The sequence below is a fragment of the Papilio machaon genome, chromosome 6, assembly GCF_912999745.1.
Source record: "Papilio machaon chromosome 6, ilPapMach1.1, whole genome shotgun sequence".
In the NCBI taxonomy this organism is placed as follows: domain Eukaryota; kingdom Metazoa; phylum Arthropoda; class Insecta; order Lepidoptera; family Papilionidae; genus Papilio; species Papilio machaon.
This window is the reverse complement of record NC_059991.1, coordinates 294,334-310,311: the sequence shown is the minus strand read 5'-3', so window position 1 is coordinate 310,311 and position 15,978 is coordinate 294,334. Positions and strand designations below refer to the sequence as shown.

General features: G+C 33.1%; 1 protein-coding gene across 1 annotated transcript; it reads left to right on the top strand.

Moving 5' to 3' along the window:
• The first annotated feature begins 2,859 nt into the window (after positions 1-2,859).
• LOC106710974 lies at positions 2,860-3,837 on the top strand. Its single transcript, XM_045678451.1, has 2 exons — positions 2,860-3,167; positions 3,659-3,837. The coding sequence occupies exons 1-2, from the start codon at positions 2,949-2,951 to the stop codon at positions 3,797-3,799; spliced, it is 360 nt and encodes a 119-aa protein (XP_045534407.1). The 5' UTR covers positions 2,860-2,948; the 3' UTR covers positions 3,800-3,837.
• The last annotated feature ends 12,141 nt before the right edge of the window (positions 3,838-15,978 follow it).

Genomic DNA, 15,978 nt, shown 5'->3' with positions numbered 1-15,978 from the left:
GCCTTGTGATACGTAGTTTAAGGCAGGTTGTGCCGCGGGACCCGAACCCGTCGTGTACGGCACACTAAGATATACATATGTATACCTATATATTATTATTATTATTATCATCATTATTATCATTATCATTATTATTTTTACTATTTATTTATTTATTTATTTATTTAATTATAATATGTAATATTTTATGCATATTACTTGTACACACACGATGTTTCACATCTGCCAGGCGTCCCATGACGGCTCACATTTTTTTATTTCAACAGTTCTGAAATGAAATTTGACTTAAAAGACCAAAAGTAATCGGAAACTCACCAGATATTGAGACCGCGAACTTATTGGACCTGTTTTTAAATACAAACGTAAATACTCTTATGCAAAAATAAACTGTGACATTACCTTTGTCCTATAAATCATTTATAGACCGCTTATGAATCTTAGTTGTATTATTTTATAGGATAATACTAAAATATTTGTTTCCTTAAAGAAATACGTGAAGCAGCTCAGTGTGAACACATCCGGAATGCCCTAATCACTATTTAATTATGCGTAACTTCACTTCGCGCTGCCGAAAAGAGCTAAAGTTGGTGCGATTACCCCATGTTTTTGTTATTAACCCCTCCTGTCTACACCCTTTCTGAGTACATTACAATCAAATGTCATATTAAATGGTTGATAACGACGAAATAAGTAGGTTTTTGTTATTTCGGAAGTTACATTACGCACATTTTATTGTTACTACCGAATTCGAATTTGATATTTATAATGTTTCATTTATTACTACGCAGTTTTTATTTCTATTTAAAATACAGAATTTTATGAAGATTATTAAATATCAATGACAGGAAGAAAAAAGAAATCGTGAGAAGTGGCCGAGGGAACTTGCTGAGCAATCTTAGTACACTCAATAGCAAAAAGTGCGGAGAGAAATGAAAAATATCGAATTTCACAGGCACCGTAGCGTTCTAATATTAATGCTGGCGGAGCTCAGGCTTACGAACGCAATAAAAACAAACAAATTGCACGTAAAATAATACTGTAAGCTCTGGCGGTGTCTCGCGGGAATTTGTTCTGATGCCCTCTTAAATCCTTATTTATATGATAACGTTATAATTCATCGCGGGCCACTTGGCCGCCTTGGAAAAAAACAACCTTTTTAAGATTTACCTTGATTAAACTTCTTTCTCTATTGCGAAAACTTCTTTCTTCATTTAAAACTCTATCGAACTAAATACTAACAAATGTTACTGTAATTTTTAAATTTAAATTTTCATAAGAGTAGAAATCTAGTCGGTAAATTTCCAAGCGGTATTAAAATTTTACATAATATATTAAGTAATAAATTATTTTAGCCGATCTTGATAAGTTCCTAAGGAACTGTATCTACAGGTTTTGGTAACACCATAACATATATATATATATATATATATATATATATATATATATATATATATATATATATATATATATATATATATGTATATATATATATATATATGGTTAATAAAATTTCATTACGAAAGTTGTCGTGGATACATTGCAAAGTTTCGTTCACAATTCATTATTAAAACGATGTATAGCGTCACTAAAAGTTTTGTTATAAACTGCTGACACGTTATCGCGTCGTAAAACAAAAGTAATGACCGCGCTGCGTGGCGCACTGTACACTGTATCCATCTCACAGAGTATCTCTTTGTGGTGCGGACTATTTACTTCTGAATATATTTCATAGCCGTTAGAGAGCACCAAACAATTTCTCACGGCAATATTTTACGTCCCCATATTTTATGGATAATAGCGTTACCTCTTTTATTTTTTTTTTTATTTGATTCAGCGTTCTTAGTATTGGTAAGGTTATTATCTTCTACAGTACATTTTTCGTAAAGTAGCATCAGTAAATTTTACCAACTTCATAGTTCTCAACCAATTAACATCATAAAAAAAGTCATAATGTGATTTATTGATTTTTGTTCCGACGCTCCCCAATTACGGGAGCTGCATGTGTATCTAAACTTTAACCAGAACTGTAGCAAAACTTTGCAGTGTGATGAACCTTGATTGATTTTGAATTCTTTTAAAACTTTAAGAATACTACACAATTCGTAGTACTTAGTTATAAAATTTAGTTCGTAAGAAATGGTCTGTCATAACTAAAAAGTAATTACCCCTTATCATTCAATGAACTCGAGTAAACTGTATTTATTCGTATTAATTAAAAGCTTATTTCTTACTTAATGATTATTTACTATAAGGCTAAAGAAATACGAAAAACGACATCAATTTTTAAAAGGCTTTTTTTTAGGAAAAAGGTACAACGAGCTAATTTATAACTTCAGTCTGAACACATTTTTCTTAGAAGGAAAGAATGGGAAGGGGAAGTGATTTGTCCTAAGAGCTGACGCATAGGTGGAGGATATATTCTCTTTCTGTCGATTAAAGGTAGGCAACGCATCTGCAATTGCAGATGTCTATGGGCAGCGGTCGCTCCCGGCAAACGAGCAAGCGGACTCAGGTGACCGCTTGCTCGTTTGCCAACTTATGATATAAAAATCAACTTATTAGTTCAGCATTTTTACGTAGTTTAAGCAATTACACAATAGAAATAAAGGAATTGCCGTTAATTATCTTATATGATTTTGCATTTTAAAAGAGTAACATTATTTCCATATCCTGCTTTCTTTTTCAAAAAGAGTTTCTTTTTTAATCATTTAAAAGAACGAAGGTTTTCATCACATACTCATTCAAATGATTTTATCTGAGATTACTTGGAATGTATCCGTTTTGAGAAATACCATTGACAATAGATATTGCGTTGTCATGATAAGATCAAAAACAGATATGATTCACAGAACCACTCGCTGATAATTCTAACTTTGCTCTAGTATAAAATACAGTGATTCCTACATATTTGCACGCGGCTACGCTATTAATAAGACGTTTATTGATTGATGCTCAAAATAGTGTTCAAAATGTCGCCTTTATCAGTGTCTGTTTTAGTGTTCTGTGTAATTTTCCTTGGATGTGTAACCACTGATCATCTCAATATAGGTACGAGCGTGAACGGACAGTTGGCATACGTCAGTAATGTAAAAATGTCCGCCATACCATTCAAGGTCCGAGTGAAAAATGTATTTTACACCAATGAAACTAGCCCTAAAGTTATAAAGGTATGTTATACGTACGTATGTTTGTAATTGTATTCGTAATGTAACAAATCAACAGATGTCTAATGTGTTTACTATTTTTAAATGAGTAGAAAGAATCATATTGGTTGCCTGTTGTTAAATCTTGACACACTCGGACGGTTGCTAATTGTAGTATTTTGCAATAGAGTCAACCCTCAATGCAAGCTGTGTCACGTTTATTGTATGCTGAGATTTTCAGAAGTCAGCTCGTTAGGACTGCTTCCATTTCGCTGGCTGAGTTTTAGAAGTGTATGTAAAGTTTATTATCAAACTAGCTTTTACCCGCGACTCCGTCCGCGCGGAATAAAGAAATGCACACAGGATAAAAAAGTTCCTTTGTCCGTCTCCTAGTTCTAAGCTACCTCCCCATCAATATTCAGCAAAATCAGTTCGACCGATCTTGAGTTATAAATAGTATAACTAACACGACTTTCTTTTATATATAGATAATAGATCAAATGTTTATATTCCAGGGTATAACAGCCATAGATTCCCTCAACTCAAAAGCAAAGGCGACAGTAACAGCAGGCGGCGTTGGAACCACTTTCGCTAACATTAAACTGAAGAGTGAACGCGGCGAAGGATTGGATTATCAAATACAAATATTTGTATAACATTTATAACTAATAATTTATCAAAATAAAAGTATTATTGAGCATGAATTTAACAAAACAGAACTTTTATTATAATAATACACAACAAGGTTACCTGTAACTGCTATCACTGTCATATGCTATGATTCGAATTAAATTTTGATAGTTCCAGAGCATTTTATAGCTGAGCTTGTGAAGGTGTTATGTAAATTTAAAGCGAGGTGAAAATGTTTGGGACACAGCTCGCTCGCCGGCCACCGGTAAGTGACGCGTACGATATAGACTAGGAGCCAATTAATTTCAGCCAAGCATTTTGATTTTTCTCTAACTTTAAAAGTAACCAATATTCACCGAGATGAATGACCATGTTGAGATGTTCGTTCACTGTTTGAACAATAAAGACAAATAACGTTTTCCATCACATCAATGTGTATAATTTACGAAAAAAAGAACTACGACTATATGAGGACATATGACGGGTAAAAATAAAGTTATTGGAGACAACACTTAGTACATTATTGGACACCTAAATTTGAAAATAGAGTATTATGAATATTGAAGATAGATCTCAATTTGTGTGAAGTTCTACTTAGACATAATTATCTTTTTTCACGAACATATATAATGTATTAGTAATAAATTATATATACGAAAAATTATCTGATGAATGAATTTATCTATATTTATACAATCAGTTTTTCGTGCACATTTTCAGGCTACAGTGCTGACTCTCGGCGGCGATGAATATGCAGCGAGCGGCGTGGATGTGGGCGTGGCCTAAACTCTTGTAAACCTTTGTTTGCCCGCCGATATTGGATCCCAGGCTTATCGTCCACTTTGATGCAGTCCACCGAAATATTTACTGTTTATCTCACGTCAACCCTAGTGGGACTACACACTCTCAAATGAATATTTTATGTGGCGTTTAAATTTTGTGAATTATTGGATTTTGTTGTCATTTGATCTGTTGGTTTGATGTTGGCACGAGGCATGGGTATGTAAAAACTAATTTAACATTATTGGATATCAAAGTATGAGCACAACTTTGGAATAATGGGGAAATATGTGTTACTATGTGCTTGATTGATACTATTGTGTACAATTACTGTCGTGCAAGGCTCTAGGGAACATAAACTAACCTATAAGCTGTAAGTACAGTTTGAACCGTAAATCTCTGGCGGACAGTCGCCGTGCGTCTTGCGTGGCCGATACGTTCATCCCTGAGGAACAATACGCTCTGGCACTTGCTTGAATTGTTGCGATACAGAAATATAATGGTGTTCTGTAATGTACCTACATATACATGCTACAATGTAAATTACAGAATCAGTTCTGAAATATTTCTAAAACAAAGGACAAGTGAATTTTAAACATTGTTTTCAGTTCAAATTTTAGTTTCAAATACATTTAGCATAAATCGAAGCAAAACCTTTTGTTCTTTTTTTATCCTTTTTACGAAATCGTGAACAGGATTTGTCTAAGTACTCGTATACCGGAATGTATATTCTCCGCTCTTGAAATGTTTGTTATCAGCGCGGAGCATTTATTGCACAAGTTTACCATATCACAAACTTCGTTTAGCTTGTTTGTAGACAAAATCTTCGAAACAAAGCCAAGTTTCCAGTCAAACTAACAAAGACTATGTTGCATTGGAGAAAATTATATTAAACTCTCCCGAAAGCTAATTTTGTAACTCCTAGATTAATTTCTATTGCGCTGCATATAAATATGAAAATACTAATGCTAACTAATTAATTAAATTTTAACTATTAAAAAATTTGAGTTGACATCAAGTGACGTGGATTAATGATTTCAACCATAATACAAAAATTTTAGTCCTATTTAAAAAGTTAACAAGATTACGCACAAATTGGTAATTAAATGGAGCTAAAACTATAGCAAGCATTTGGTAGAATAAGAAATAAGCAACTACTAACTTAATAAATCATATAAACCTCATGTTAAAAAGATATGAAAAGCGCAACAATATTTGCAGCACAAAACAGAATATCCTGCTGCAAATCCTAAAAAGAGCACTATGCGGAGAGAAAAAAAAATTATTTGACGGCGAAGACAAAGACAAGTCCGCGCTACACATTTGCGCTTCCCTCTCCACTCAGTTGTCCTTACATTTTACATTTCTGCATCATATTCCGCCGTCGCAATGAAAAGCAAAAACTTTTCAGGAAATTCAACGATTAAAGTAAAATGAACTATACGGCTTTAGCATTAGGGCTTAAAACTAAAAACCCGTATAATTCGTAAATTCGGACGCAAGGGAAGAGAGTGGCTGGTTTGAGGGAGACACTAAAGTGTGGAATAAAAGTGACTTGGAAAAAAGAAATAAACAAGAAATGAACATTCGCAATGGATCGTGTAAAAGATCGCTGGTGAAATTTATATCATATTAATGATTCAGATGACGGTTTCATTTCATTATTCCGTAAGAATAACTACCGATAATAAATGTGTGATGAGTTGATAGTTCGAAAACTATATTATATTTCTGAAACTGAATTGTATATGTAATAAAATTACATATAATAGATACAAAATTATTTCTACTGTGACATAATTAAACAATTGTAAAGCAAAGAATTTCATACGCATGAAGCCAGTGTAATCGGATTGCCTTTATAAATGGACACCGCAATCCTCGCCGCCGCCGCCGCCGCCGCGCAGTGGATCCAGTAATGTCTGCTTGTAATGCATTTATAACGAAATATGATCAATTTTGTGCCATCAGAGCCATGGCCGAGCGTGATAATACGATGTAATGCAGATTTTATTTTAGTTACCAACATTTAAATGTAAATAATTATGGTAACACATTCCATTGGACAATTTTGCTATTAATGGACATTAATACAAGTCACAGAAAACTGAGATAATAGAATACTAAGTTTACGTAAACATGACATCAAATTGCCATTCAATAAAACTTGCTTATATTCAAATACAAGTAAAAATTAATATCATGTTCGATTCAAAGTTGCCGTTTATATTGTTTTTTAATTACTTACTCCTTAGCCACGTGTACTCACTTGGTGGAACTTCATTCGTTCGAGTCACGTATCATTTTTACAACCGCCTCAGCTGCTCGTCGGGCGGGCAATTGGAAAAAAACACGTCGTTTAATATTTCATCTGGGCCTCTCCCCTCGCCCCCCGCATGCCGCAATCGATATATTTTAAATTCCAAATTCAAGTTAATAACCCCTGCTACTTTTACAGCACCAGTCTAATCCTCTGAACATAAAAGTCGCGTTGCCACTTTCTGCAGTTTCTTGCCATTTTCTGCCGCTGGGTGCCAAACTCAATAGGTCACCCAGAGGAAACGCAATGAATTCTTTAAGATCACTTGTCAACAATGTACCATTGTGATCACGTTCACATTTACCTGGAAGTGAGATAATTTTTATTTATTTGTATTATTTGATAAAAAAAAAATACTAACAGGAACAAATCTCTTGAGATGTCTTACGGAATAAATTAAAAATCTTTAACGAATTGAAGCGCCATTTAATAAATAGAGCGACTTTATAATGCTACTTCTTAAACAGATTTAAAAATCCAATTTTGACATCTAAGTACTACTCGTACTAGCACGTTTAAAAGTATTTCAAATTTAAAACCTTTTCAACGAGCGTTGGTAACTTTGAAGTGTTTCACGTTCACAGATAGCCTTTTCTCATACAAATTGTGAAATATTGCAAAACGTTATGTCAACTTTGGTTAGTGAGGAACAGGAAACTTCCCAGCGTCATTGCTGCCGGATGCAAGAGGACAAATAAAACGTGTACTTATAGTTGTAACATGAAACAAAAACTGCATGTCTTTTTTTGCAGTACTGTCATATTTTATAGTTGAAGTAAACCGTTGTTATAATTGATTATGAAGAATCTATTAAAATAAAAACAAACCAAGTATAATGTAATCGTAATTTTATTTGAGCTTCATTACTTCAATAGTGAATAATTTATAGTTTAGTTAATATTTTTTCAGTTATATTTTACTCATTTCTCATACTTTAATATAATTAAAAGCTGTTTCATCTTACATAATATAGTTTTAATTCACGCCGTTTTTTATATTCCTTTTTTATGTGCGAAGTAAAACAGAACACTTTAGTTTAACTTCACAAAAAGTGTTTATGTTCTTCAATAAGTTTAAAATAAACGTACGGCTTAGTTTTCTTAACAGTTCTAGTCTAAGCTGTGCATAAATTTGAAAAGAAATTCTTTGAATTTTGTCTGGGAAGTTCAAGGCTCTTAGCTATTTCAGTAGCAATTGAACACAGGAGATTGATGACCGCTGCCTTTCAAGTTACTAGACAGTCTTTTTTAATTTCCCAAGTTTAGAATATAATTTTTATTCTTGCCTATCACATTCAGCCTACAAATCATAACTAAGAACCACCCTTAGTGCAGATTTAGTACGAGCTACCTTTAGTATGGGCTACTTATTAGGTTACGTAATTATTAAACCGCTCTGCGTGGCAGTTATTAACGGTTTTGCAATCCGGTTTAAAAAAAAAAGTTCGAAACATATTAAGAGAACAATCGTAGTTTAAAAATGAATCGCGTGTACAAAGGCTGAAATATTAAACGGGTTCAGCGTATCAACATGATAATGGGCCTCCGATAGTGCCGGATGCATTCCGCGTCGATACATCGCCGGGAGTTCCCACCACCGTGCGGGATAAATTCGTAATGTGGAAAGAGCAGTTTTGTTCGAGGAGCGAGTTTGGACGCGCTGTAATGTGCGACGTGACTCGCTTTCAGTTATCGACGGTTTAAGTTTTCCACGGATTAGTTCGTATCGGCTTAAATATCTCAAACTTAAATCGTGCACGTATGGTTCAACCGTGCTTCAACTCATACAACTTTTGGGAATATTTAATTGGAGAAAAGACACGGATATGCAAAAGTAATGAAATTCTCTGATCACCAAATTGAGCTAATAACATAAAGTTAGTATGTTATACATAAAGTTAGTATATAACATATAAAATTAGTGATATTTCGGTGTTTGTGGTTATCAGAAGAGGAGACAGCAAAGATAATTAAATTCTAGGAATGTGTTTAACGATAGTAATAACTTGCACGGTAGCCAACGTGCAGCGAAATGTCACCTGAGTCGCCGCTCTTTTGTTTCCAGTGAAGTTTCTTTTTTCAAATTTATTCTACTGAATCTATATATTACATGCTTCAAAATAAAAGATACTTGGGAAATAAATGTGAAACTAATGATGTATGTTGTATTTTAAATAACAAATATGAATAATCGTGATGTTACATAACGAAATTGCTTATAATTAGTTTTTAAATTATTAAAATACTCTTATTATCTACATACAAAAATAATTTTATAACTGCTGCTTTGTCCGCTTTTGTTTAACTTTAAATAATAAAATGGAATATCGCTTAAGCGTTTCAAAATGTTAACCAACTTAAAGTCGATAGGATAATCCCAATTTAAAAAATTAAAAACTACTTTGTTGGTTGCATTTTTTTTTACCTCGCTTACCGTATTGCGGTACTTTATTAATTAAATGTTCAAAAACTGTGACGTAGCATAAATTCAAGTTAGGGCACAAAACAGGCGGCTATTCTGGAAAGCGCAGCTACTCAGTTTTCTTCCAGTAATTGCATTTATTTTTCAATAACATGATAAACTTGTCTTAATTTTTTATTATTAAAAATTTGTTTAAAAAAACCTTAAAATTTTCATTTATCAATTTATCATTTGTACCACTGCCTTTATATTTAAAACTCTCTCACGGTAACTGCTTTATCATTTTTAAACAAAGAACGATTTTAGAATTTCAATGTTATCCATTGACGTTATCATGAGATGTATACAATTCTTACAATAAAATAACAAGCAATGTACTGAGAACTTGTTATATGGTAGATCAACGATGGTTTTCATTGTAGTGGTAGCTGCTGTTGATTCATGGCTCGGCGGACGGTAGCGTGGAACTGGAATCATCAATATCGGTAAACGGCGAGTTTGATATCGCCCTGCGTTATTGCGGACCGTACGCTTCCTACGTATTGTGGTACCATTCTGTAGATACGTTGTTGTACGTTCTCTCCGGTAAATTATATGAAGGATAATTTCAAATTCCAATTGGATTATTGGAACGAAGTTCCTTGTCGCGCGTTGTGAAAGGGGGCTAGACGGAAAAAATTCTTACGAAAAGTTGTCACGACACTTTTTGCTATAGTGAGTATGTTAACGACGAATGAGCGCTACTTCACCATGGCAACGACGTGACAATATATAACGAAAATTCATAGAAATAAAATGTACTTCTTGTGAAGACTTAAGTTTTTTATTCATAGAATAAACATTGGTTCCTTCACTAATTAATCGAAAGGAACTTCGTTCCATCCGGGTGTCCCTTAACACCTCTCAAGTTTTTATATTACTTTTAAAGGTAATAATAAATATTTCTTGATTCGATATACATCTTACTAATATTATGAGTGCGAATGTTTGGATGGATGGATGTTTGTCGGAAGTTATCCCCAGTACGGCTTCATGGATCTCGGTAAAATTTGGCATTGATTTTGAACATAGTTTGAAAGAACATATAGGCTACTTATTAAGTTTTTTTTATTTAACTCCGCGCGGACTTAGTCGCCGGCAAAAGATTTACTTTCAGCAGTGGAATGTGTCATTGATTAAATTTAATAGTTAAACTCTAGCAGATTCAACTAAGATATTTGACGATATGTTCAAATAAGTGTGTCATAAATAATCAGCCAGTACTATCAATGGGTTCCAATTTTTGTTTTTTTTTTGGGCAAAGAAAATTTAACATCTTCATATGTTGTTTCTCTCAATTGTTCAACAAAAAGGTAAGATAACTTGTGTAATAATAATAATAAAGTATTGAATAAAGTTAACAATAATGATTTAAACTTTAAAAAGGTAACCGATAGAATATTCGTTCAATTTACGTTACTTTTTAATAAAACAAATAAAACGCTAGCGCTTTATTTCAGAGAATGTACCAGTTTGAAAGATAAATCGCTCGTCGTTTAACCTCGAAAGGGAATTGAATTTATTTTGATAGTAATTTTTACTTTGCTCATTGAACATCGCTATTGTGGCATTTATTGGGCGATTGCAGTTTTATTATTTTTAAATATTGTAATCATTTCACAAATTCAATATTACATTTATCTCACGCAGATGGAAACGAAAGTTGAAATTTAGTAAATATAGCACTTGGATATAATATTATGTACATATTAGCATGTCTAAAAGGGGATTTTGTTTAGTAACTTATATATAACTTGCTGTCTTATCAAAAATAAATTTATATTGGTATGAAAAATAAATAGTAGCCTATTCTCAGACCTACTGGGTATGAATATAAAATTTCATACAAATCGGTCAACCCGTTTCGGAGGAGTATGGTAACTAACATTGTAACACGAGAATTTTATATCTAAGATAGATTAAGATCATATCACTTTTCTTGGTAGTATTATTACAAAAATAACAAAAATTCCGCGCCGGCAGTAACTACACAAAAAATGAACCCTTTTTTTATTTTAGTGTAATAATATTGTGTAAATTATATTCCATGCTAGAGTTTCATAAGTTTATAAAGTCATTGTTGTCATATCCAACACGAGCAAAATTTATTGGAAGCTACATGTTGTATTCAAAATTACATCGGAGTATGTTTCCCGGGGGATCGGCTGGTCGGGGTTATTTTCATTAATACGTAATACAAACTATACGCGGCCATTTTGTAACCGATATCTAAATTTTATCGTTTACAATGTAATTAACTCTCTAAAATATATGGCTTAATATCCTTAGATGCTTTCATATTTGGTTTATATATACATACAATAGTTAACAGTTATTTAAAATTGCTAGATCCCGTAACAATAATGTGTGTCTTCTAGCTCGATTTAAGGTAGGTAACGCATCTGCAACTGCAGATGTCTATGGTCGTTTCGATATTTTGACGTATTTAGGTGGCCACTTATTCCTTTGCCACTTTAAAATTTAAAAAAAGAATTATGCGGCATTATTTGCCATGTGATTTACATTGAATTTTCGTATGACGTCTGCATTTTGCCTACCATCTCTTAAATTCTCTAAAAAAAACAGAGTTAGCAATTTTGTATATAAGTTCGTATATACGTGTCGCACAATTGTAAATACACAGCTATGTACTTTGTATTTATTAAAACGTATAATTCTAACCTTGGCACTAGTTTTTATGCGACTTGCTCTTAAAAAATCCCTCCGTGTTTTCTTTGGGATACTAAAAGCATCCGCCTTTTCAATTTTATTACAAAAGACTGAAAAAATACAATTGTTTAACATGAAGCGGAATATTTATTTTTAAATCTGAGAGACCAAAGTATCTCTAGTTATTTTAAAAACAATACGCTCTCGGTTTTTACTTAGATATATTTCTACAAATTATTATCTACTATAGATTTCACTTTGACTTTTATATATTTTTAAATTAAATGAATATAAAAAAATATTCATAGTAATAAATTAACCACATATATTCAAACCGCTCTAAAGCCACAACCGCCCTTGTTTTCTTTCCAAGCTGAGAGTGAAAATGCAAAAAAATCTGTGACGTCAAAGCGTTGTTCGCGATGCAGTATCCGAAGCTATTTGTCAGAGTAAATGGAAAGAGAGGAGATTAACGGTGACGGCGACGGTCAGCGGAATGATCGCTCTATCGGCATGTTTTGTCAAAGCTACACTAAGCTTACTGAGGAACATTTTTACAATAGCATTTTACTAAATTAACAAACAGATAAGAATCTAAAATAAACATTCCGACTTAGTTTTTTTGTGGCCAGACGTGAAGAATATTTTAAATATGTTATAGGTTTTAACACTATTGATAAAGTCAATTTAGTTTCTTTCAAACTTATAGTATACTAGCTGTCGCCCTCGACTCCTTTCACGCAGAATTAAAAAAAAAATTATAAGCCTATGATCTACATCCATGCCAAATTTTATCGAGATCAGTTGGGCCGTTCTAGAGATACCTTCAAACAAACATCCATCCATCCAAACATTCGCATTTATAATACTCGTATTAGTAAGATTGTACGAAGTCAATACATATAAATTTCAGTAGTCAAATGCACTAATCTTCTTTGGAAATGTGCAGTGCCCTTAATGTGGTATTCGTATACAAATATGGCGTGCAAACGTCGAAGCTATCCAATTAGTAGTTCACAGCGATGCGTAATACAGAGCAATTGCTTTTATGCAAGCTCACGGAAAGCGACTCGGCACCACTCATCTGTTCTGCGATTAAATAACGCTGTTTAAACATCGAGAAATGTTGGCAAACGATTATACGGCATACGTATCTAGTTGAAACATCGAATATTTAATCGCGACCGAAATTCATTCGAGCAATGAAATTATCGAAAATCGAATGCGGTTTACTTCCAATTGAATATTTGTGAGACTTTTATTTCCAATCATTGATAAATTTATATGTTTTTACGGGAATAGAGTAAAAATGGCAAGCCTTTGCTTAATTTTCTTCCAAGATAGCATTGAAATTAAGTGTTAAGGTAACATGCAAAGTATAGTCTCATAAAACGTGTCTATTAACACTTGTTACTCTATGAGGCCCTAGTACTTTTCAGATCAATCATTCAATCTAGCATAACTTTTCTGCGTCAATTTTTCTCTTTTCACGAATTTATTAATTTTAACATATTTCATAATAAGTACTCAGTAACTCATGAAGTATTTTCAAATTACAAAATAACATGTGAAGTAACTCGACATATTTTTAAAACACGCAGTTCAGAAATCAGGTTATTGACAACTTGACATAATTTAGTCGTTTAATCCACAATTTACATTGAAATATTCGTGTTCGCATATTTTTTAACTCTAAAGTAATTTAATTTTATACTTTTAACACTACCATTTTAGAAGCGACGAATATTTGTAGTGTAGCAATTTTAAATTTTGATTTATAAATTCAGTCCATCTCTGCTGACTACAATTCTTTGAAAAAGCTAAGAGTCTGATTGTTTTGGATAAACAGTTTTTTTTTTAATTCTAAAAGAATTATAATTTGGCTAAATCATGAGATTATGTAAATTATGTAATTAATATCTGTGGATTCTAAAATCAACGAATCTAAACGACAAGCGGAATATCCCGGTGGTGATGTACATTCCTATGAACTATGCAAACATTGTAGATTAATGTTTTAATTTGATCCAGAAACGAGCACCTGGTTTAACAGCGTAATCAAAATTCAGTTGAGCGGTCGGCAGCAGCACAGCAGCGCCGCCCGCGGCGAAGCGCGGACGCAGCGCAAATTAATAATTACTAGTTTGCATCTTTGGATTCGTTTGTGGAGAACAATCGTTTTACATCTCTAAAATTCAGAAAGGAAAATAATTCTAACGGTTATCTTTTTCTGAAACCGAACAACGAGTTACATTAACGGTGCTATTTTGGCTATGATCATGTAACTTACTAAAACGGAACGATAAAAGTTTAAGTGATGAATATTTTTGTTAAACTTCACTTCATTCATTTTATTTATTGTAACAAATGCAGTTTTGGTCCTGTTAATGTTAATCTAGGGCATATTTGTCGATCTTTTCAAATATTCATTATGCTGTCAAAAAATATTTTATCAAGTAAGCAATTAGTGAGCATTAATGTGATTATGAATGCATATTGTTGCTGAACTTAGCTGCATAATTCATGCTTGCACTTAAACAGTACCTATCGAAGCAGGAGAGTAACTGGACTATTTCAGCTAGCAATTATACTTGTTTGTTCTACGATGTCCCTATCCATTGCAAATTTCACTTCAAATAGTATCAATATCCTTATGAGTAAACAGACATGTATGAGGTATATCTTGATGTTGTAGCTCGCTGCGTCGGACAATAAAGATTAATGGTGAAGGTGAGAGGGCACGCTCGTTCCGAAGCAATAACTCGAGTGTACATTGACGAGCGCTACAAATTTACTTCATTCAAATGTTGTTGGTCTTAAATCATGACTATTATCGATATGAGAAACTTGTTACCTATATTTAATCTTTGAAATTATTAGATAATTATAACATTTAAGAAGGCGGCAGCATTCTATGATTCCTTTGGAAAAGGGGAAAGACAAAAGTGAGAGAAGGGGAGATAACAAATCTTAACAACATAATAGATCTTTTTAATCCGTAGAAATTTCGATTTATCCGGCATTTTATTTAATTTAAAGGGTAAGTCCTCATTTAAATAAATATTTTAAGATGAGAATTATTTTAAAATACAGTTTTATTATCATTTATGATATTCTCCAAATACTTGTTCCTTAACAATAGTGCGAGCGGTTTGGCCGACAGCCAAAACTTACCAGGAGCACAGAGGCTTGTGCGGTCAATTTGTTACAAGCAAATTCAATGATGTCTCGGAGTCAATTTGCAATAAAGGCTCATGTGCTAACATACTCGACAATACCATGAATTAGAAAAATAGCAAAATGTACGACAAGTTTTGTCTTCGTTGAAGTTGAAAGGAAAATGTGAACGGCGCATGTAATTAAGGTAACTGGAACACCGACAATGACGTCATTCAATAAAATCCGTTGTTGTGGTTTAAGTAATGCTACAGTATGCTGCGCTACGCTGCTCTACGCCGCTCTACGCCAGGCTACGCCGGCTGGTCCGCAGGGATTACACGGATATAAGTTACTTACATTAATGCGGCTTAATGCAGATCACATCGAGTACGGTAATTTTACTGTTAACACTTATCGTATTTAAATTAATACTGAATCAATTAAATAGCTTCCTTAGGTACAATCAAGTTGGCTAATAAAATGTGACACTCTTTATTTTCTTTCAGCATTGATGGTTAATAATCAATAAAAGGCTCAGTCGAACTAACATCAGTTATAGTTAATGTTTTTGTTTCATCACAGGCTTAGCGTTAAATATGAAAAAAATTATATCTGTGTCAGTCAGTATTGATTATTATTTACACAAAAGACATATATTTTGGGTAACAAAAGTAACTGAATTCAACTTTATACGTAAACACCAACATTTGAATGTGAAATTAATATTCTGACACTAGTGTTGGATAAAGTTTATCTCCTCTTTGCAAAACATTCCGCTGATCAAAAATGTTGCAATCCTCGGGCCAAATAATCGAA

Bases quoted from the DNA above. Each gene is read 5' to 3' on its own strand.
- LOC106710974 (XM_045678451.1), top strand. From the start codon at position 2,949: ATGCTCAAAATAGTGTTCAAAATGTCGCCTTTATCAGTGTCTGTTTTA. The intron at 3,168-3,658 runs GTATGTTATACG...TTTATATTCCAG, and splicing joins CTAGCCCTAAAGTTATAAAG to GGTATAACAGCCATAGATTC.